The 23,667-nt window shown below is 33.5% G+C and overlaps 5 protein-coding genes across 5 annotated transcripts; 3 read left to right on the top strand and 2 right to left on the bottom strand. All coding sequences in view use genetic code 12, as the record gives it.

Annotated features, from left to right (window-relative positions):
* Positions 1 to 344: 344 nt before the first annotated feature.
* DFJ63DRAFT_314628 (dicarboxylic amino acid permease) lies at positions 345 to 1,889 on the top strand (the record flags this gene model as incomplete). Its single annotated transcript, XM_064906397.1, has 1 exon — positions 345 to 1,889. One exon carries the CDS (start codon positions 345 to 347, stop codon positions 1,887 to 1,889), a length of 1,545 nt encoding a protein of 514 aa, XP_064761356.1.
* A 3,163-nt stretch (positions 1,890 to 5,052) lies between these two features.
* On the bottom strand, positions 5,053 to 15,024 carry DFJ63DRAFT_343032 (uncharacterized protein; the record flags this gene model as incomplete). The annotated part of the gene is made up of 2 exons (XM_064908748.1): positions 12,608 to 15,024; positions 5,053 to 11,011 (listed from the first exon to the last, which is right to left on the bottom strand). Coding segments are annotated over exons 1-2 (8,211 nt in total), but the record flags the coding sequence as incomplete, so codon positions are not given.
* A 2,225-nt stretch (positions 15,025 to 17,249) lies between these two features.
* TUP1 (chromatin-silencing transcriptional regulator) lies at positions 17,250 to 20,004 on the top strand. Its single transcript, XM_064904009.1, has one exon. It carries the CDS (start codon positions 17,562 to 17,564, stop codon positions 19,554 to 19,556), a length of 1,995 nt encoding a protein of 664 aa, XP_064761354.1. The 5' UTR covers positions 17,250 to 17,561; the 3' UTR covers positions 19,557 to 20,004.
* On the top strand, positions 19,762 to 21,325 carry MVD (diphosphomevalonate decarboxylase). The gene is made up of 2 exons (XM_064904012.1): positions 19,762 to 20,010; positions 20,075 to 21,325. Exons 1-2 carry the CDS (start codon positions 19,966 to 19,968, stop codon positions 21,164 to 21,166), a joined length of 1,137 nt encoding a protein of 378 aa, XP_064761353.1. The 5' UTR covers positions 19,762 to 19,965; the 3' UTR covers positions 21,167 to 21,325.
* Positions 21,310 to 23,180, bottom strand: RCA1 (Rca1p). Its single transcript, XM_064904008.1, has one exon. It carries the CDS (start codon positions 22,768 to 22,770, stop codon positions 21,454 to 21,456), a length of 1,317 nt encoding a protein of 438 aa, XP_064761352.1. The 5' UTR covers positions 22,771 to 23,180; the 3' UTR covers positions 21,310 to 21,453.
* Between the last annotated feature and the right edge of the window lie 487 nt (positions 23,181 to 23,667).

Genomic DNA, 23,667 nt, shown 5'->3' with positions numbered 1-23,667 from the left:
GACATACCTTTTAAGTGGCATATATGATGACAACACAATCTAAAGTTTCTATTATTGTTGATGACAAAATTGAATCAGCGCAATCATCTGCCTTTGCCAAAGATGCTGACATATCATCATATCATTTTAGTTGAATTGGAACAGGAAAGGTTCAATCAATTATCGATGTATAATTTGCATCACAATCAAAATAATCTTATGGGAATCATTATGCACCGATTACTAAAATATATACGGCACTTAAATACAGCCACAATGCAAATTTTGCCAGAGAATATATTCGAAATATAAAAATCTGCTGAATTCTTCTTTGAACGTTATTATTAGGAATCATTGGTTCAAAGATGCTGGTACACGATAAAAAAGACAGTTCTAGGACCGAAAACATTTATAGCAAGGATTTCTCAGAAGCTTTAGAATTAGATGATGATCCTTTGCATTCGGCTCACCTTTCGCGAGACCTCAATGCTAGAGTATTGACTCTTTTAACGTTAGGGAGTGCCATAGGTACTCGTCATATTATTGGAACCGGGACAAGTCTAGTCAGGGGAGGTCCCGCTTCACTTTTCATTGCCTACTGTTTTGTAGGAACTCTCTTGACTATAGTGATTTTTTCACTCGGAGAGATGGCTGCTTTTTTGCCAATGGATAAAGGTTTTTCTGGCTATGTGAACAAGTACTTTGATAGATCATTCGGTTTTGCGGCAGGTTATAACTATTTTTTCAAGTACGCCATTGTTTTGGGAGCTAACATGTCAGCGTTTGGGTTGGTAATTCAGTATTGGAGACCAGACTTAAACGTTGGTATATGGGCAGCGGTTCTCTACGTCTGTTGCATTGCGACAAATTTCTTACCGATTAGATACTACGGAGAACTTGAATTCATTCTAACTCTAGGGAAACTTTTAACATTATTAGGAATTTATATTGTTTGCCTTGTTATTACATGTGGAGGGAGCCCAAGTGGACATACCATTGGGTTTCGTTATTGGAGAGAAGAAGCATTTTTGCCTTATTTAGTGGGAGGTAATACGGGGAAGTTTTTGGGATGGTGGGCAGCTGTGGTCTCATCATTATTTGGTTTCATTGGAGTAGAAACTGCAGGTATATTTTTTGGTGAAGCAGTTGATCCCAAAAAGAACATTCCAAAGGCATCTCGTCAAGTTTTGATCAGGATCGGATTCTTTTACATTTTCGGTGTATTTATGTTGACGTTGGCTGCAAATCCTAAGAGTCCATTATTAGTTAAAGCAGGAGGAACCAGTGCAAATGCTTCACCTTTTGTTATTGCGATTAAAGAGTCGGGTATTAAGATATTGCCTTCTTTCATAAATGGGTGCTTGTTGATCTTCATTGCTAGTTCTGCAAATACAGATATTTACATTTGCTCAAGGCAATTATACGGATTGGCCAAAGATGGTGAGGCCCCAAGGATATTTTTGAAATTGACTAAAAATAGAGTTCCATGGGTGGGTTGCATAGCGGGATCAGTACTTGGATTGTTGGCTTTTATGAATACAAAGGAAGGAGCTGCAGCTGCATTTAGTTATATTTCTAGTACTGTCTCGATTTTTGGTATCATTAATTGGATGTACATACTTGTTGCATACATTGGATACCAGAGAGCTATAATAGCTCAGAAAGTACTGCAAGAAGAAATACCATTCCGAATGTGGTTTCAACCCTACATATCATATGTTGCACTTGTACTAATTATTGTGATAGCTATATTTAATGGTTACAGTGCATTCATTATTTCGTTTAAATATAGGACCTTCATCACAAGTTATATCGGTATCTTGGTAAACGTGAGTATGATTATTGGTCATAAGCTATGGTATAGAACAAAGTTCATTAAACCTCATGAAGTTGATTTAAGAAATAGTTAAGGCTTAATTAAGCACATCATTAAATAATAGCTATTGTTTTATATGTTTAGTTTGTCTATAATGCTAAATATCATGCAACATTTATAACAAGGTTATTGCATCTAAAGAACATAATTAGTTCAAATATTGTTGTGCAATATATCTATACCAGATAAAATATCCCTTAGGGATACAAAATGGAATATAAATTGATGTAATAGCAAGTGGAATAGATAAAGTAGAGATTACGAATGTTTACAACAGGGGGAATCGAGCTGCGGTAAGAATTAGGTAATTTTTATCCTGATTGGACATTTTTAGAAAAATTGAAAGTACCAATACCAATTATCCATAACGTTTTAAACTGAGAGATACCTAACAACCTTAATCATATTTATATGAGTAACTAGATGTGTATGAGATGCTGTAAAGCTGAACTTGGTTTATATAATTCAAACAATTAAAAACTTTAAAACATACAGAAATATGTTCAAATCCAACGAAGATAAATTCCCTTCATCTTGAGAATGAGAAATATAAATAAAGTTTCTCTTGATATATCATTCTTATCTTCTGAATTAAATATTTGGCCGATACTTTGACCATGCAGTAATATACAACTTTTTAAAGCACACATTCCATTTGATAAGTAGTTATAAATGATTAATAATACTATATCGGACATTTCTGATTTGACAAACATTTCGAGTGATAATAAAGCTGATTCAATCAAGTCTCTTAATTTTCATTGAAACTTATTGTAAATGGTGTCAGGTTCACTTGAAGTCGAGTCTCCATATTCTCTTAAAGCTTTAAAACAATTCTTGAACCAGTGGCAATAAATACTTATTTAAGAAGTGTTCATAAAATTAAACGTAAAATCAATACGTATAAGTTGTATCTAATAATCAGGTAATTGGCTATTTGAATTATGGAATGAAGATTTTCAAAATGCCATTTAGTGAAGACAATGGTGCAACTATAACAACATATAAAACACTGTAGCGGTGTCCTTGCAACTGGTTTCCTAAATAGCGGTAATGTAATAGATCCTGTTACTGTTGAAAAGTAAAATACAACCATTCATTTAAGGATCATGAATGTCAATGAGGATAAAGTTAGTGACAAAGTAGGTCCCACTCATGAACGATCCATTGTAAGAGACTTTAAAAGAAAATTCAAATAAATACACTAGAGAGTTGGATTACTATTTAATCATAATGAATAGGCTTTTATTCTACTTTAAGTTTAGCCAAAGCTGGTGTAATGATTATTCACACTCACATTTCCCACAGTACTTGCCCGATTAAAGGCTTAAAGTCTCTTCTAGGGTAAATTCTCTCTCAAGAAAGTTTTTCCAACCTCCTAATAGTTTTTAATTAATCGGGTAAATACCAGATCAAATAAGTAAATTACAGCCTTAAAAGATCTTAAGCATCTCCTGATATATTTTAATTTATTTAGTATATTTAGATTGCGTAAGCTTTATTCAAGCCGCCGGCATGTATAAACCATTTGCCCAACATTAGTAATTATTATTTTAATTAATATTATTTTGCGGCCAAGAATAAACAGCACTATTTTTTTGTGTCATTACCTTATCTATAATTGGAATAGTACTAGTTTAGTTACTATCTATTAGTTATAACATGGCCTGATATAATTTCGAAATGAAATTTCTAATATCACATTTTCAACAATCTGAATAATAACTTATTATAATAACTAGGTTCGTGGAAACAAACTCAACGGGACTAGCTAAATATTTTTAGCTTCAAGCAATTCATTTTAACTTTCTACAGCGTAAAATAATATACAGTTTGAATAAGAAATTTTGAATAAATAAAGATTATGAAGAAATACAAGAACAAGAACAAGAACAAGAACAAGAACAAGAACAAGAACAAGAACAATAAAATCTTTCAGTATTCATTAAGCAAAAATTATACTAACCGAAATTAATGACATCCATAATACGAGGCCTTTGATTATCAAACGAGGTCCTGAGTTTATGTAAGTGTCACCACTTGAAATAAAACTTGCTGGGTTTGCATATAAAGTGGATGTTGAACTCAAAGAAGATCTGGTTGGCTCTAGATCTTCGTCTTCACCAAATGAAACACTGTTTATTGAAGGAACCAAGTTGGATTCTAAGACAGTATAAGAAACATTTGGTTTAGTTGTAGTAAATGTCGAACCCATAAGAGCAGAATTTGTAAGTGATCCATTATGCGAATTACTTATAGCAACAATGGAAGATGCTTCAATAGTTGCATTTGTAATGGAAGGTCTAGCAACGTGAGAAATGACCATTGAAGTTATCGTGTAAGTCCTGCCATCATTATTTGTGCCAACTGCGACAACACCTGTTTCAGTACATAGATCTCCACCGCTATCTGCAGAAACTATCGTAGTACTAAATAAGGAAATGATACTACCATCGTTCAGCGAAGCTTTTGTGTGTAGGCTTGCTTCAGAAATGGTTTCAGGATGAACAACATCAATACCGTTCTCGACGAAGCCATCGGGCTTGCTTGTGACAAATGTGTAATCATTACTGACATTTCCATTACCATCGACGCTTTCTATATTGGAACAATAATGTTTATCACTGTACTGCGCAATGATATCAAATCCTGCTTGTTCGGCAATAACATCCAAGAAAACCCTATAACCAGCAGTTACATTTGAATAACTAATAATGATCTCATTCGTATTACAACTTTCTAAAACAATAGAATTAGAGTCTGCGAATGATTTAGGGAAATACCAATCATTAAGACTACTAGTAATACCAGCACCCCATGAGTTACAATCAATGCTTCCTTGACTAAGAGTTAACGAGATAGTGCCAAAACCATAAGATGAAGAACAATTTCCTCCAAGGACATAATAAGCATTACTGTTGTCCCAATCCATAGATCTGACAGCATAAACTATAGTCTCGGGGTCTTCACGGGATCTGGCTCCCTGTCCAAATTTAACTTCTTTCAGGATAATTCTATCATCGTTAGTAGTAAACGAAATTAATTGCACACCACTAGATAAATCGTTGGCACAATAAATGTCGCTATCTCTTGTAGAACCACCAACATTAAATATAATCTGAAGATCAACAACACCTCTCACAAGGGAGGTTATATCTTGTAGTACATAACAATCCAAAAAAGAATAGCTATTGTACAATGAACCTGGCATAGTCATACATTGTGCGTAATTAACATCATCAACTGCTAAATAAATCAAATCGACACTATCACGCTTGGAATTACCGTAGTTTGAAGAATAAAATCCAAAAACATCAGGTAAAGTCAATGAAAAGTTAAAACCCTGTAAACGACCGGGTTGCATTTCCCAACCCACACTAGTGTTCCAAAGCGGATCTAAAGGTAGGCTACCATTAATACCTTCCCCTTCATGCCATTCTAGAGATTCAATATGAGTGAAAATTATACCTGGTTCATCAACCAAACCAGTTGCTAATGAATTCAAAGAAGTATGCAGCTCTACTACTGAAGAAATAGATACATAGCTAACCACGCTTGTCAAGCCAGACACAGAATCATCAAGACCGATTTGTGTTTCCTCGGATCTATATGAATCCATATTTTCCAGAACAGAAGGGTATACCATCATATCATCAACTATTGAAGTACCTATAAACGTAGATTCTGCGGGGCCCGCAGCGCCCTGGAGTGTCGAAGAATATACATAATAATCAGATATTTTACTTGTGAAGATAGTTCTGTATGTAGATGACACACGCAGGTTCGATGATGTAGAACGTGATTCTGAACTAGAAGTATAATCATTTGAAGGAAAACTCAGTTCACTTGACTCAAGAACTAAGGATATAGTACTATGTGTAGCAGATTCGCCGGTCTTCGATAATGTCGATTCTGCACCTTTAGATTCAAGTACCGATGATCTGGTAGTGTAAGTAGACGGTTTGTGAGCAAGAGATGGTCTAGAGCTAATCAAACTACCCTTTGAATTAATATCTGATTTGTCGGATGAATACGTGGTATTGTACTCAGATGACTCGTAAATGATGGCCGATGTAGAACTTACAACTGTGGATCCTGAAATGTTCAATGTATCTGATTCACCAGTTACGATACTTGAAAGTATACTACTATGACTAGTTATTTCATCCTTAGTAGACACCGTTAAACTTGCGACGGGATTTTCCAAAATGATTAAAATAACATCGGAACTAATGGATTGTTGCTCAGAACCAATAACTGAACATAAGGTACCACTTGTAGATAACTCGTACGTGTCTGACATTGTGACACTTATAGATGAAAATTCTAGTTTAATAGATCCATCCGTTGAACTGACCACAGACCTATCAGACTCATTATTTGATAGAATAGTGCTCTGAGTTGATGAATCGTAAATGTTCACCGATAAGGAACTCATGGGTTCTGTCCTAGCCTCAGATTTCTCCGAATCGGTAATTGAGTCAAAGTTATTATGAGCAGATGACACACTAGTGGAGGATGCAAATGAACTTGCCAATGGAGACTCTGAACCAACAAATACATCTTTCGAACTAATAGCTGATTCATGTGAAACAACGATTGAGGAAAAGGAAATGTATGTTGATGACTCATAAACCATTGATGGTGCAGACCCAACTGGTCTTAATTCGGGGCTGAAAGTAGACTCGTCTGATACATTAACTGGAAATATGCTACTGTATGAAGATGATTCTAACTGCATTGATGGTGTAGACTTATCGTAAGCATACTCCGAACTATACACAGATTCACGAGATTCAATAAGCGAGACTCCATTACTGTATTCGCAAGTGATTGATGATGTAGAACTTAACGTTGGGGCATCTGAACTAACCACAAATCTATCAGATTCGTCATTTGATAAGATGGAGCTATATGAAGAGAACTCATATGGAATAGATGCTGTGGAACTAATCAAGCTACCGTGCGAACTAACCATGAATTCATCGGATTGAATAATTGATGATTTTCTGCTGTAAGCATGTGTATTATGAGGGTTGGATGTTGTGAAACTTATGAATTCAAATTCGGAAGTAACCACAGATTTTTCATGTACATCACTTGATAGAATAGTGTTGTGCATAAATGATTCGTAAATCGTTGTTGAAGTATAGCTAGCAGGAGTATATTCTGAGTTGATCATAGATTCATACGATATATTGACTGAAAACAAGCTGCTGTATGTAGATGGATATTGTGAACTTTCGCAAGCATGATCAGAACCAATGGATGACTCATTTGATTCAATAACGCACAACTCGCCACTATGTGAAGATAATTCGTAACGGTCAGAAGTTGCATAACTCTCAAAAGAATATTCTGATCTTGAATAATCACTATCTGAACTATACACAGGCTCATTCTTTGAATCATTTGATAATATAATGCTGTATGTAGATGATTCGTAAAATGGTGATGGTATAGAGCTGACGGACCAAGACGCCGTAATCTCGGATGCATCTGACTCAATAACTGAAAATATATGGTTGTATGAAGACGATTCGAAAGCGGTGAATGATGAAAAGCTAAACAAACTACTTTCTGAACTAATCGTTGATTCATGAGATTTTACAGTTGAAAATTTGAAGCTGTATGAATCTTCAGGATTGGATGATGTGGATCTTATAAAAGAAGATTCTGAGTTTGAAAACTCGCGATCTGAACTAGATACAATCTCATACTGTGAATCATTTGATGATATACTGTTGTACATAGATGATTCGTAAGCTGTTGATGAAGTAAAGTTGACGAATTGAGACACTGAAATCTCTGAGTCACTGCTTGAGGATTCGCTGCTCGACGATTCGATGCTGAGTGTAGACGATTCATATGAGTTGATTGATGAAGAACTTATGAATGCAGACTCGGAACTAACCAAACTACGTTCTGGACTAGACATCGGCTTATCCCGAGATTCGGTTGACGATATAGTGTTGTACGTAGAGGATTCGTAAGCCGCTGCTAAAGCAGAGCTTGGCAGCGCAGGTTCTAAAATGAATACAGGTACATCAGATACATTAAGGGAAAGAGAGCTAATGTAAGCAGACGATTCGTTATTCACAGATGATGTGGAACTAACAAAACTACCTTCTGAATTAATCATTGATTCATCTGATTCGATACTTGAAAAACCGAAGCTGTGTGAATAAGATTCGTTAGTAATGGATGATGAAGAATTTACTAATAAATAGTCCGAGCTAACAACAGTTTCAGTGGACTCATTACTCGATAATACTGTGATGTATGTAGATGATACGTAATGGTTGTCAGATGAAAAACTAACGAGTGAAGACTTTGTCCTAACCACAGATTCATCGGATTCAATAACCGAGAATATGGAACTATGTGTAGATGACTCGTATGGGATGGATGTGGTAAAACTTATAAATGGAGATTCAGAACTAGCCACAGAGTCGCTAGATCCTACTATGGACAATGTGATGTTCTGCGTAGACGATTTTTCATTTATGGAAACTGTAGTAATCATGAATAGAGTCTCGGAATTAATGGAACTATCTTCCAATTTAATGGACTCAGTAACTATGGATATGACACTAGGCGTATATGACTCGTGAGCTTCAAATGCTGTAGAATTTAATAATGACAATTGTGAGCTAGCTTCAGAACTTGTCTCGTCAGTTTCATTAGATAAAATTATACTGCTGTATGTATATGATTCACGTGGACTAAACGACGTAGATCTCAATGTTGAACTCATATCGGATTCATTAATATCCATAGTTGAGAATATGGCACTGTATGTAGATGTCTCGTAAGGGATATATGGTGTAGAACTTATGAATGGAAATTCTGAACTAGTCAAACTGTCTTCAACTTCATGGGAATTAGTAAATGAAGATACCTCACTATGTGCAGATGACTTGTAGGTGAAAGATTCTCTAGAGCTCTCATGTGGAGATGGTGAAATAAGAAATTCATGTTCCGAAGCAACAACTGGTTTATCAGATTCAGTAATAGAGGATGCAGTGCTGTATTTCGATGATTCGTATGGGATGGTTGATGTCGAATTGATATATCGAAATTTTGAACTACTTGCATATTCATCAGATTCAATAGATGAGAATACAGTACTGAATGAAGATGATTTGTGAAGGAGAAATGACGTTGAGCTTAAGAGCAGAGATTCTGAACCAATAAATACATCATCTGAATTGATCACAGGCTCGTCTGATACATTAGTTGAAAATGTGGTGATATATGCAGGTGAATCTTGGGAGATGGATGGCGTGGACCCTATGAATTGAGATTCTGGACCATTGAAACCATCTTGTGAAGTTAAGCTTGGTTCATGAGACTCTATAAGCAGAAATACACTACTGTCTGTATATGATTCATTATGGTAGGGTGATTTTAATCTCACAAATGAAGATTCTGAACTAAACGCAGATTCATCAAACTCCATAGTGGTTCTGTATGTAGATGACTCCTGAGGGAAGCATGTGGTCGAACTTATAAATGGAGAAACTGAACTAATGATTGACTCACCAGATATGATTGAAAATACGGCACTATGTGTATATGACGGGTAAGCTTTGGATGATGTGGAATTCAGGTACAGATATTTGAGACCAACATCATTAGCTTCCAAAGTAATTACTGATTCATCGGATTCAATGACTGAGAAGATAGTGGTATATGAGGATGACTCGCAAGGGTTGGATGATGTAGAAAATAGAAAATCTGAAGCAACTAGCTGTTCTTCTGAACTAACCATAGATTCATCAGATTCTACAATAGAAGTAGGTGATTCGTATGGGTTTATTGATGAAAGACTTCTAACTGAAAATTCGGAAGCAAAAGTATTGGAATAACTAATTACAGACCCATCAGTTTCAATCGTTGAGAATATTGTACTGTACGTATAAGGATTCGATGATGTTGAATTCACGTATGAATATTTGGGACTAATAAAACCATCCTCTGAACTAAAAGCGGCTTCATCAGATGAAACTATAGAGAACTTACCAATGTATGTAGATGATTCGTAAAGTCTTGTTAAAGTGGAAATTATTAAATGCGATGGTGAACTAGCCACGATTGTATCAGACTCCATGATGAAGATGGTATTATATGAAGATGAGTCGTTGGCAATGGATGATGTGAAACTTGCGAGCGAAGATTCTGAACTGACTATAGAATCGTCAGGTCCAATAGTTGACAGTAAGCTGATGTATGCAGATGATTCATAAGATGTGGAAAATGTAGAACTTGTCACGGATGGCTCCGCATTAATGAAATAATCTTCGGAAGCAACAACTGAATCATCGGACTCAATAACTGAAAATATAGCGCTATTTGTAGATGACCCATAAGCCAAGGATCTTGAAGGAGATCCTGAACTAGCCACTGAATCGACAGACTTCGTGGTTGATAATAGGGTGTTACGTGAAGTTGGTTCATTAGGGATAGATGATACGTAACTTATGAATGTAGGTTCTGAAATAACGAGCGATTGAAAAGATTCAATGATCGAAAATACGGTACTGTATGTGGATAATGTATAATCGCTCAATGATGTAGAATTCAGATATGGATATTTGGGACTGCTGAAACTATATTCTGAACTAATCACAGCCGTATCTGGTGTAACTATTGAGGATTTAGCGCCATATGTAGATGATTCGTAAAATATCGTTGGCGTGGAACCCATGGAACCAGAATGCGAGCTGACCACAGTTTCATCTGATTCAATGATTGAGACTATGGTGTTATATTCAGATGACTCATAAGGTATGGATAGGGATGAAATTAAGAAAGCGGATTCTGAACTGACCGAATACTCGCCAGATTCACTGGTTGAGAATTTGGTAGTGTATTCGGATGACTGGTATGGATTGATGGTTGAGAAACTTATTAGTGTAGATTCAGAACTAAGGAACTCATCTTCTGAATTGATATCTGATTCAATTGACTTATAGGATGATAATACAGAATTGTATGTGGATGACGCATATGGACTCCATGAACTAGAATTTTGGTATGGATATTTGGAACTAACCAAATCATGTTCTGAACTAACCATAGATTCATCAGATTCAATAATTGAAATTAAGCTACTGTATGTAGATGACATGTAAGGGATAGATAACGTCGAACCTATGAATGGAAGATCCGAACTTTTCTCTGTTTCATCGGGTTCAGTATTTGAATAGCTTTCATTGAATGTAGACGATTCATCAGACGTAGAAAACGTACAACTTATGCTTACCGATGCCGAATTAATGAAATCATTTTCGAATGCAATAATTGATTTAACAGACTCGCTAATTGGAGATAAAGAGTTATATGTAGACGACCAGTAAGGAATGCTTGTTGAAGAACTTATGAAAAGAAATCTTGAAATAATTTCAGTTTCGTCTGATTCCATCAGTGATGATACGGTGTTATACACAGATGATTCAACAGGGATATATAGGCTGGAATCTATGTATGAGGATTCTAAAGTAATGACCAGATCATCAGATTCTGCTACAGACGTTAAGGAGCAATGTGTAGATGAAAAGTAGGCGTCCGATGACGAGTGATTTAGGTATGGATATTTGGGACTAACAAATGTATAATCTGAAGTAACTTCAGATTCATGAGATTCCGTGATTGAGGGTATGCTACTATATGTAGATGATTCATACGGTAAGGATGATCTGGTACTTATTGAAGATTCAGAACTAGGCACAGATTCATCAGATTCAATAACTGAAATTTCGGTACTATGTGTGGATGATGTATGTGAATTGATTGATGCGGAACTAGGATATTCAGAAGTCTCCTGAGATCCATCTGATTCAATAATTGAAAAAATCGTATTATGTGAAGATGAGTCGTTGGCAATGGATGATGTGAAACTTGCGAGCGAAGATTCTGAACTGACTATAGAATCGTCAGGTCCAATAGTTGACAGTAAGCTGATGTATGCAGATGATTCATAAGATGTGGAAAATGTAGAACTTGTCACGGATGGCTCCGCATTAATGAAATAATCTTCGGAAGCAACAACTGAATCATCGGGCTCAATAACTGAAAATATAGTGCTATATGTAGACGATTCATAGTCAATTGATGATGTAGAACTTATGAAAATAGATCCTGAATTAGACAGTGGTTCGTCGTACTCCATGTTATATGAAGATGATACATAATGGATAGATGCAGTGGGACTTACTAATGGAGATTCTGAACTAATAATTCGATCATTTGATTTTATGACTGAGAATGAGCTAATAGATGATAAGTAAGGGTCCGATGATGAGTAATTTAGGTATGGATAATTGGAACTAACAAAAGCATAATCTGAAGATTCATGAGATTCCGTAATTGAGAATATGGTACTATATGTGGATGTTGCTAAGGGAACGGATGATCTGGGCTGTGAGCTAGCCACAGAATTATAAGATTCCCTTATTTCTATGCTGTATGTAGATGAGTGGTATGGATTGATGGTTGAGAAACTTATGAATGCAGATTCAGAACTAAGGAACTTATCTTCTGAATTGATATCTGATTCAATTGACTTATAGGATGATAATACAGAATTGTATGTGGATGACGCATATGGACTCCATGAACTAGAATTTTGGTATGGATATTTGGAACTAACGAAATCATGTTCTGAACTAACCATAGATTCATCAGATTCAATAATTGAAATTAAGCTACTGTATGTAGATGACATGTAAGGGATAGATAACGTCGAACCTATGAATGGAAGATCCGAACTTTTCTCTGTTTCATCAGATTCCCTGATTGAGAATTCGGCACTGGATAATGACTGGTAAGGATCGATTGATATGGAAGTTATGAGAGCAGATTCGGGATCAACTAAATCAAATTCTGAACGAGCCACAGATCCAATAGATTCAATATCTGAGGTTTCGCTATTATGTGTAGAAGACTCATAAGGTATGATTGATAAAGAACTTATGAGTGAATATTCGGAACTAATCATGGGTAGGTCAGATCCAATAGTGGCGGTACTTACGGTATCAAGAACTTCATGTATGCTAGATTTATCTTCTATATTAGATTCGACAGCAGTAGGTGTAATGAAGTTATCATCGAGTAAGAAAGATGTACTGGTAGTTATTTCTCGTATAGAATTGGTGGAAATAATTACAATAGCAGATTTAGTGTGAATAACGCCGTCTAGGTAAACACTGGTGAATGTGGTAGTGTAAGTCGTTAATGGATAAGTTGGTGTTGGGAACATTGAAATAGTAGTTATTGGTTCTCTTATAGAATTGGTGGAAATAACTACAATCCCAGAATAAGTTTCAACGAATCCATCTGTCAAAGTAGTTTCAAATGTGCTAGTGTAAGTGGTTGATGGATAAGTTGGTGATGTAAACATTGAAGTTGTGGTAGTTAATTGTTGAACCGAATTGGTGGTAACAACAACAATGCCCGAATGAGTTTCAACGTATCCATCCGTTAAAGTACTGGCAAATGTGGAAGTGAAGGTGGTATATGGTGGTGGTGAGTAGAAGGAAGTCATTGTAGTATAAGACCCTGCTGTATCAGTTGTTACAACAGCAACCCCAGAACGAGTTTTAACACTCCCATCTGTTAAAGTACTGGTATACGTAGTGGTGTAGGTCGTGTAAGGTGGTGGAGGATACAATGAAGTTTTTGTAGTATAGGATCCAACTGTATCTGTTGTTACAATAACAACTCCAGAATTGGTTTCAATTGATCCAAATGATGCAGTACTAGTATAAGTGGTAGTATAGGTTGTCTTTGGATCTAATATTGCATTTACGTTCGGATATTGCAAAGGACCGGGACATGTTTGACACACCAAGGGTCTTGAATTTGGAACTGGAGCATTATAGTAAAAAGCCCATCTATTATTCCAAGTGGTCTGATCATTTCCTGCAAAAGGTGTTCCAGTATATTGAGAATTAGAATTCCAAAGTCTGTTTATGATAGTAGTGTCATAGTCCGGACCAATGTCGAACACATATGTTATCCATTTACCAACGGCATGAACTTGTATATTAAGTAATGTTCCATCGTATACCCAAGTTGGAGGATATCCTGTACCATCAGAATTGAAAAGTATGGTATTATTGTTACCCCAACCTCTAAGTACAATTGGTTTGGGATTTACATAATTTGAGCCTGTAGTGTAGAAATCAAGAACAGATGTATTGGATGCAAGATAAACAGTTTGTTGATTAATACCATCACTATCCCAAGATTGAGCACATTGAAGTGATAAAGTACTTAATTCATCTACCACAATACAACCATTTCCTGCATACGCATTAGCTTGAAATAAAGCATTATTATGCCACAAACAAATTGTACCATTATTAATACTTGTTGGAACACTAGTATCACAATTAGCTCTAGAACCATAATATGTACTTGGTGGATTCTTTGCTAATTGATATTGAGTATATTGAATGATACCTTCATTTATTAAAAATGAACCAGTACCTTTAGGTTGAATTTGCATGGTTGCACCATCTTTTAATTGTGCACCACCCATTATGATGGTACCTTTATTATAAAATTTATTACCAAACCAATAATATGATGGACCACCTGAAGTACAATTATCATTAACTATAAAAGTACCATAATTATAAAAAGTACCGACATTGGTCCCAGACGGAGTGAACCAATAGTTGATATCCATAGTTTGTCCACCGGCACCTTTATAATAATTTGGCCAAGCCATTCCATTCGCTATATAGAAGGTACCATTATTTAAAAAATTACCATTGACATAAAAATTATAACTGGTAAGGAAAAAGTATACATTATTGTTGACAGTTAAATCACCATTTAATTGATAATTTGTATCACCTTTATTTTCCCATAAAGTACTAATATTTGCAACTAGATTTTGGGATACAATTTTATTTGTATTTTGAGGTGAAGTATAAGCGATTACTGTTCGTATTATTAACGAAATTGAGGTAGTTAAAAGGGGATTTAGTTTCATGGTTTAAAATTATTGAAATATTGAAATTGTTTCGTGATATAGGTTGATTTCATTCGCTTTTTGTTTAAAAAGTTATGAAATTAATGATATATATGTATATATATTTGAATAGGTAATATTGATACTAATTGAAAAATTATCTTGCAGTTGATATTTTACTATCATATCGGTACATTATATAATAACAATTAACTTCTATGGAAAGAATTTTGGTCATCAACCTTAAGTTTGGATTGGTTAATATAACCTTGGCAACTTTAAGTTTAACTAATATTGACTATAAGCATTAATTAGTAGATCGTTAAGCTGCAGGTAAATAACGCTACATTTGTACAGAGTTGCGAAATTAAAAAAAAATAGAACCTATGACTGTAATTCGTGTAAATCAAATGATTTTTTTTACTATGGTTAAACTATTAAAGTTAAGGTTGTCAAGTATTTAGAGCCTTATCTTCAATGGTTGATGATAAAAATAGCAACTTGGAGTAGTATTGGAATGGTTATGTAGAACTTTGTTTGGGTGATTTTAAATAAGTTTATAAAAAACAACACCAGAAGAATATTGTGATCATAATAAAGGGAACAATTGTTCTAGTCAAACAATTCAAAAGGGTTCAAGTGATGATGTATGATACCATGCATGAATTTATATCTTGTACTGGATGTTAAGAAGGATATCTACTTGAGTTCAATATATTAATCATTAGAATTAGAATATTCAAATTCTTCATTTTATACCACAAGATTATTTAAAAAAGAAATTAAAAATAGAACCCTTCAGTACTTTGTAGATCTTAGGAGTATTGTCATTCGTTGAAGTGATCAGTATCATGTGAAATAAAGTTTTATACATCGAAGTGATCAGTTCATACGAGTTAAAAGTAGAAGGTATGTTCTAGGTAACCAATTTAAAAAATCTACTGAATAGTATGGTTTTATTATTTGATATAATATGATTAATATAAATGTAGAAGTTTAACTAAGATTGATTAATTCGGAGACAAAAAATTTCAAGCCACAATTAGAGATATTATGATAATATCGTAATTATGAATCAATATGTGTTGGTAAAAATTAACTATTTTCCAAGGTAAAGTTGATAATCTTAATGACTTATCAGGCAACTTTATTTGGTGTGATAGCCAAGCAAAGATGTCAGAGAAAACGACAATCTCACTCTAAAAAGAGAATCAAGAGTAAATCTTTGCAACATTAAATTTTTTTTTCTAGTGATTAAAAAAAATAGGCATTGATGTTTAAGAAAGAATAGATATTGGTAGATATATAATCGAAGGAGTAGATATTAGTAGGGAAAACAGAGTGACTATAAGTGGATAAACATATGATTATTTATTTACAGTCAATTCAATTTGGTAGTCATTGTTTGAGAGGAGGAATTATAGATGAGACAAATTATAAGGAATAACCATCAAAGAATAAATTTTATAAATAAAACTAGTTGTAATGTAATGATCTAGAAGTATTAGTATATGAGTAATAAAATCATGATATGGAAATATTTTAAATTTTATTATATCGTACTATATATAATTAAGGATTTAAAAAGATAAATTAAAGAAAAAAAAAAAAAAAAAAAAAAACATGGGGTGTAAATGAAATAGCGCTTTAAATTTATTTTTAGACCTTTAATTAGATTCTGCCTGTATATAAAAAAAATAGGGGACGAGGGTGAACAATTACGAAAATAGAAAGAGAAAGAGATAAAGGAAAGCTCGTGACTTGCAGAACGTGACTCAATTAAATGTCAAAATTTTAAATGAAACACGGAAAGTGGAATTTTTCGGGTTGACTATCAAAAACTGTGAGCCTTAAAAAAAAAAAAAAACACTAATCTTTGATTACATAATGTCAATATATTCCGTATTGGGCAAATAGAAACATGGGGTGTTTTAGGAACCAAAGATATGGGGTGTAAATAAACCAACATTAAAAAATAGGAAAAGGAAAGAAGCCAGAAAAAATAAAATAAAATGAAGTAAAAAAGAAAAATTTGATGATACCACCCCCCACTACCACCATCATCATCATCATCATCATAATAATAATCATTGGTCATTAGTCATTGGTTATCATTAGTAGTCAATAGATTGGTAGGGTATATTATTACTTGTAGTTACACAACAGATAGATCTTATAAACCCCCTGCCCCCCACCAAAATCGTAAAACCCCTAGCCAGTTAAACATTAATTCTATTTGTAGATAAATTATCAATATCGCTAAAGCGGAACCAGTCACCGTTGAATATTTTTATTTATGAGTTTGGCTTACTTACTACTCATAATTAAAAAAAATGCTTTCATTGTTTTTTTTATTGTTGTCATTTTTCCATTCACTTCCTCCCACCACCAACCGTCCACTACCAAAAGAAAAAAAACGAGCAGAAAAAGTTCTGTGAGACTGAAAGAGAGAGAGAGAGAGAGAGAGGGAAAAAAAAAGAAAAAATATAAACCCAGTTTTCGATTTTCATCAATTTCTCTTTTAACGACAACAATTATTATTACGTTTGCTTGTTCCTGACTGTTGCACACTCAATCAATCAATCAACATCATCCTACTTAATCCAGCGATTGAGTAATCATTGTTTATCGTGGAATCGTATAACTTCAGGAATTTACTCGTTATCATCGGTGCCCGTTAGTTTCATATATATTATTGGATATATTTAAACCAACCCCATTATGTCAGTTTACACTTCCAATTCGGCTGCAGTGGCTCAACAACAGCAGCAACAGCAACAACAACAGCAGCAACAACAACAGCAACAGGTTGCGCAACAACAACAACAACAGGCTGCTCAACAACAAAGACAACAACATCAACAAAGATTGAATGAATTATTGGATGCTGTTAAACAAGAATTTGATTATGCTTTAAATGAAGCATCCAATTTTAAACAAGTGAAAGAAGATTATGACTTGAAATATAGTCAACAAACTGCTGAAATGCAACAAATTAGACAAACTGTTTATGAATTAGAAATGGCTCATAGAAAAATTAAAGAAGCTTATGAAGAAGAAATTTTAAGATTAAAAACAGAATTGGAAAATAGAGATAGACAAGTTCAGATTCAACAACAAGCTGCGGCTGTGGCTCAACAAAAATCAAATGGTTTGAATTATGGAGGTTATCAACAACAACAACAGCAGCAGCAGCAACAGCAACAGCAGCAACAACAACAACAACAACAGCAACAACAGCAGCAACAACAACAACAACAACAAATTCAGCAACAACAACAACAACAACAGCAACAACAACAGCAACAACAAGCTCCTCCACCTCCTCCACAAGCTCAAGTGATCCAACCTCAAACTCCTTCTCAACCTTTACCTCAACCTGTTAAACAATCTCCTCAAAATCAAGAAGTTAAACCAGTTACAAGAAAACAAGAAGATTCAAATGGTATAACTAGTCAAGAAACTTCAACTGCTTTAACTATTATCGATAAATCTCAATATATTGTTAATCCAACTCAAAAAGCTTTACATGTTAAAGAAATCCCTCCATTTTTATCTGATTTAGATGTTTTAAAAGCAAATCCTGACTTTAAAAAACAAAAATTAGATTATTATGTTTTATATAATCCTGCTTTTAATCGTGATTTAGATGTTGATTTAATTCATTCTTTAGATCATTCTTCAGTGGTTTGTTGTGTTCGTTTCTCAAAAGATGGTAAATACATTGCAACTGGTTGTAATAAAACAACTCAGGTCTTTAACGTTGAAACTGGTGAATTGGTTGCTAAATTAATTGATGATAATAATTCTTCAGAATCGACTGGTAATGGTGAAGTCAATAAAAATGGTGAATCAGGTGAAAATACTGATGCTTCAAATGCTGCAACTGCTTCAGGTTCTTCATCAACTGCTGCTAATGGTGATTTATATATAAGATCAGTTTGTTTTTCACCAGATGGTAAATTATTAGCTACTGGTGCTGAAGATAAATTAATTAGAATTTGGGATTTAAATACGAAAAGAATTATTAAAATTTTACGTGGCCATGAACAAGATATTTATTCATTAGATTTTTTCCCTGATGGTGATAGATTAGTTTCAGGTTCTGGTGATAGAACCGTTAGAATTTGGGATTTAAGATCATCTCAATGTTCTTTAACTCTTTCTATAGAAGATGGTGTTACTACTGTGGCTGTATCTCCTGATGGTCAATTAATTGCTGCTGGTTCTTTAGATAGAACGGTAAGAGTTTGGGATTCAACTACTGGATTTTTAGTTGAAAGATTAGATTCAGGTAATGAAAGTGGTAATGGTCATGAAGATTCTGTTTATTCTGTTGCTTTCACCATAAATGGTAAACAAATTGCTTCTGGTTCTTTAGATAGAACTGTTAAATTATGGAATTTAGAAGGTAAACAAGATCCTCAATCAAGTGGTAAAAAATCAAGTTGTGAAGTTACTTATATTGGTCATAAAGATTTTGTATTATCTGTATGTTCAACTCCAAAGAATGAATATATTCTTTCTGGTTCAAAAGATCGTGGTGTTATCTTTTGGGATCAACTTTCTGGTAATCCATTATTAATGCTTCAAGGTCATCGTAATTCTGTTATTTCAGTGGCTGTATCTTTAAATTCTCAAGGTACTGAAGGTATATTTGCTACTGGTAGTGGTGATTGTAAAGCCAGATTATGGAAATGGACTAGAAAACAATAAATAAAACAAATCCTTAAAAATTGCTACAATTAATTAACTTCAAGAGACTCTTTTAGTTTTTCCTTTTTTCGAAAATCTTTTAATATTTATATTCATTCAGTTTATTTTATTGATAATAGATAAACTACCCTCCTCCTCCCCTTCCCCTGCTTTCCTCAACATTTTCTAATTTTTTATTCGAGTTTTTATTATTCTTCCTTATTTGATTTTTCCCTTTTGTCTTTTATATATATTTTTGTATGTATTGTAATAGTATAAAACCAATTATTATTGAAAAAAAAAAAAGTTATACGACAGAATAATTTCTGAACGACGCGAAAAAAAATGAGTGTGTCGTTTTTGAAAATTTAAAAATTTTGGCGGTCAATTATTGTATGTATCTACTAGTAGACATCAAACCCAATCAACCATGACTGTCTATACTGCATCGTGTACTGCTCCGGTCAACATAGCTGTATGTATTATTTATGCCTGAGTGCTTTTAAATTGAAAAAAAATACTAACATTTACTCAATTAGACTCTTAAATATTGGGGTAAGAGAGATAAATCTTTGAATTTACCAACCAATTCATCAATTTCAGTTACATTATCCCAAAAGGATCTTCGAACTTTAACTACTGCTTCTACATCTAGTGAGTTCACTGAAGATAAGCTTTGGCTTAATGGTAAATTAGAATCGTTGGAATCTCCAAGAACAAAAGCATGTTTACAAGATTTAAGAAAATTAAGAGCTCAAGTTGAATCAAGTAATGCTGAATTACCAAAATTATCAACTTATAAATTACATATTGTTTCAGAAAATAATTTCCCTACTGCTGCTGGTTTAGCATCTTCAGCTGCTGGTTTTGCAGCTTTAGTAAGTTCCATTGCAAAATTATATAAATTACCTGAAGATATGTCTGAATTATCTAAAATTGCTAGAAAAGGTTCTGGTTCAGCTTGTAGATCCTTATTTGGAGGATTTGTGGCTTGGGAAATGGGTGAATTAACTAATGGTGAAGATTCAAAAGCAGTTGAAGTTGCTCCATTGTCTCATTGGCCAACTTTAAAAGCTGCCATTTTAGTGGTTAGTGATGATAAAAAAGATACTCCAAGTACTTCAGGAATGCAATTAACAGTTGGAACTTCTGATTTATTTCAACATCGTATAAAGGAAGTTGTTCCAGCTAGATTTGAAGAAATGAAAAAATCAATTATAGCTAAAGATTTTGAAAAATTCGGAGAATTAACTATGAAAGATTCAAATTCATTTCATGCTGTTTGTCTTGATTCTTATCCACCAATCTTTTATTTAAATGATACTTCTAAAAAAATTATAAAATTGATTCATAAATTAAATGAATTAGAAGGTAAAATCATTGCAGCTTATACATTTGATGCTGGTCCAAATGCTGTTATATATTATGATGAAGTTAATGAAAGTAAAGTTTTAGGCTTACTTCATAATTATTTTAGTAAATTAGGAGGATGGGAATCTAAAGATTTAACTAAATTAACCAAAGTTGAAATTGAAGGTACTGATGATGAAATTTATAAAGGAGTTTCTCGTATCATCTTAACTAGCATTGGTGAAGGTCCTCAAGAAACCAATGAAATCTTAACCATCTAGAGTTCTCAAAAAGAAAGAACAAACCGTCTACATTTTTTTTGCTAATTAGATAAAGTAATCAAAAATTCGTTAATATTCATAAAAACATATTTGTAAATATATTCAACAAAGTCTATATAAAGGAAACATAAAATACAAATTTAAAACAAAACCATACATAAAAAGAGAAAGCAAAAGTAATAATACTAATAAGAAGAAGAAACCACAGGAAGAACTAAAACTTGAAAAATAATAACCGGAATAACAATGTGAATAGAAAGCTTTTTAAGTGTATAAAGAAGAGTAAATCAAAGCATATCTTTGATATCTTCGATTTTTTTAATATTGACAAATTTCTTTAATTCAGAAAGTTCAGAACCACCTTTGGCAAAGTAAGCTTTCAAAGCATCATTATACCTTTTAACTAATTTTTCATAAGAATTAATTTTAATTTGTCTTTCAACTAATTGTCTTTCCATTTTACCAACATTATCTTGTAATTGAATATGAGCTTGCTTTTTTCTTTGTCTACATTTAGATGCAGCTATTCTATTTCTTTCAAGTAATCTTTCTTTTTTCCAAGCGGCAGTTCCTGGGATTGGACCGTTGTTAGTGCTGAATATAACTTCATTGTTATATATCAATTGATGATTTGGAGGTGGGACACCAGCAGCATTAGCAAGAGGATCAACTGGAACTGAAGCTTTGATTTCTTCTTGTTTAACTGGGACTATAGGGAGGGTTGAAGCGTCAGTATGAGCCAATAAAGTTTGTTGTGGTTGTTGTTGAGGTTGGAATTGTAAATGTTGTTGAAACTGTTGGTTTAATATATGAGAATCATCTTGAGTTTGATGTTGATTATGATGTTGTTGATTAAAAGTAAATTCATCATCATCAAAGAGAGGATTATTTGGATTTTCATTATCAAAAAAGGCTTCATGACTGATTATTTGACCAATTTGACCATTGGAAATCGATATTCTTCTTCTTCTTGGAACGCCTTCATTAGAATAATATGGTAACACCACAGTTGAATCAAATATTGGAGGATTTGTAACAGGATAAGCATTTATATCAAATGCATTATGGAAGGGAAATAATGAAGCGGTAGTATTTGATGATGGATGAGTAGCAGGTTCGGATTGAGAAGCTAGTTGTTGAATATTGGAGCTAGATACTGAGGTTTGAGCAGTATTTGTGGTTAAAGTATTTGAACTATTATGACTTGACATTTGACCATTTGAATTTGATGGAATCATATTATTATTTGAAGTATCAGTAGGAGATAAAACGTTAGAAGAGTTAACTAATAATAAGTTTTGACCATCAGTTGTATACTGATTTGTCATTTTATTGGAATCAAGTTGATTATCCATACTGGAATGATTAGTGTTATTGATACTACTATTATTATGAGTAGAAGCGATGATTAAATTTTTTAATTCTTCGGAGTTTGAAGATAATGGTATACTTTTAGATCTGACGAATAAGTTATCTTGATGTTGCTGTTGTTGTTGTTGAAGTTGACCTTGTTGAATCTTTTGCTGTAATTGAATCTGAGCGTGATGTTGAGAATCTTGAGATTGTTGAAGATTGCTAGTATTGAGGGATGATATATAATTCATGATATGAAGTTTGCGATTAGAATAGTTTATAGTTAGTGAGATAAGATCCTTTCTTGATTGATAAATGTTTATGTATATATATATATATATATATATTGATAAGTTTGATATAGTGATAGTTTGAAATTGAAGTCTCGAAAAGGTATTGAAATGATTTATAACTGGATATAAAACAATTTAAATATCAAACAGGGTATTACTAACACTTAATGGGAAAGGTATCACTCACACTAGATGGGTAATAACAACATATGATTACCATGAACTTGCCAAGATTTAATCCAGGCTCTGATATTCAAGTACGATGGAGAACTAAAATTAAATGATATATTTTCAATTAATTAATAATTAATTAAATTAATTTTTATTTTTTTATTATGGTGAGTTCTGTGCGTGCGGATACCTGCAGGAATCAAATGTTTTCAGTCAAATTTAATGACGGCTTCAATCATTACACATAGTTATCATCATCATCATTATTATTATTATTATTATTATTCAATATGGTTTTATCACATTTCCGGTTAAACTGAATGGTTTTCTTAGGATAAGGTATGGTTTTCAATTACGGAATGGTTAATTAGTTGTTGGGTTTAAGTAGCTGGTTGGGGTGGGGACAAATAAGAAATTGAAGATCATAGATAAGAAAAGTGCTACACCATATAACCAAGACATAAACGGATCAAGACTCTATCCGAGAAATCTTAATAGATACACAAACTCCATACGTAAGTTTAATCCTTCTATTTTTACTTCTTGATGAGATGTACTTTTATCAACCTTCTCTCTCAAAAAGAAATACCAAATATTGTTTGACATATTATAATTGTATTTTGAATGTGCCACAGGATCTACTATTGACATCTAAAAAGAAATTTGATCCGAAGAAGCTACAAC

This window comes from Scheffersomyces coipomensis, assembly GCF_036884675.1.
Source record: "Scheffersomyces coipomensis strain NRRL Y-17651 chromosome Unknown DFJ63scaffold_5, whole genome shotgun sequence".
Taxonomy (NCBI): Eukaryota; Fungi; Ascomycota; class Pichiomycetes; order Serinales; family Debaryomycetaceae; genus Scheffersomyces; species Scheffersomyces coipomensis.
This window is presented reverse-complemented; position numbering and strand designations above follow the sequence as displayed.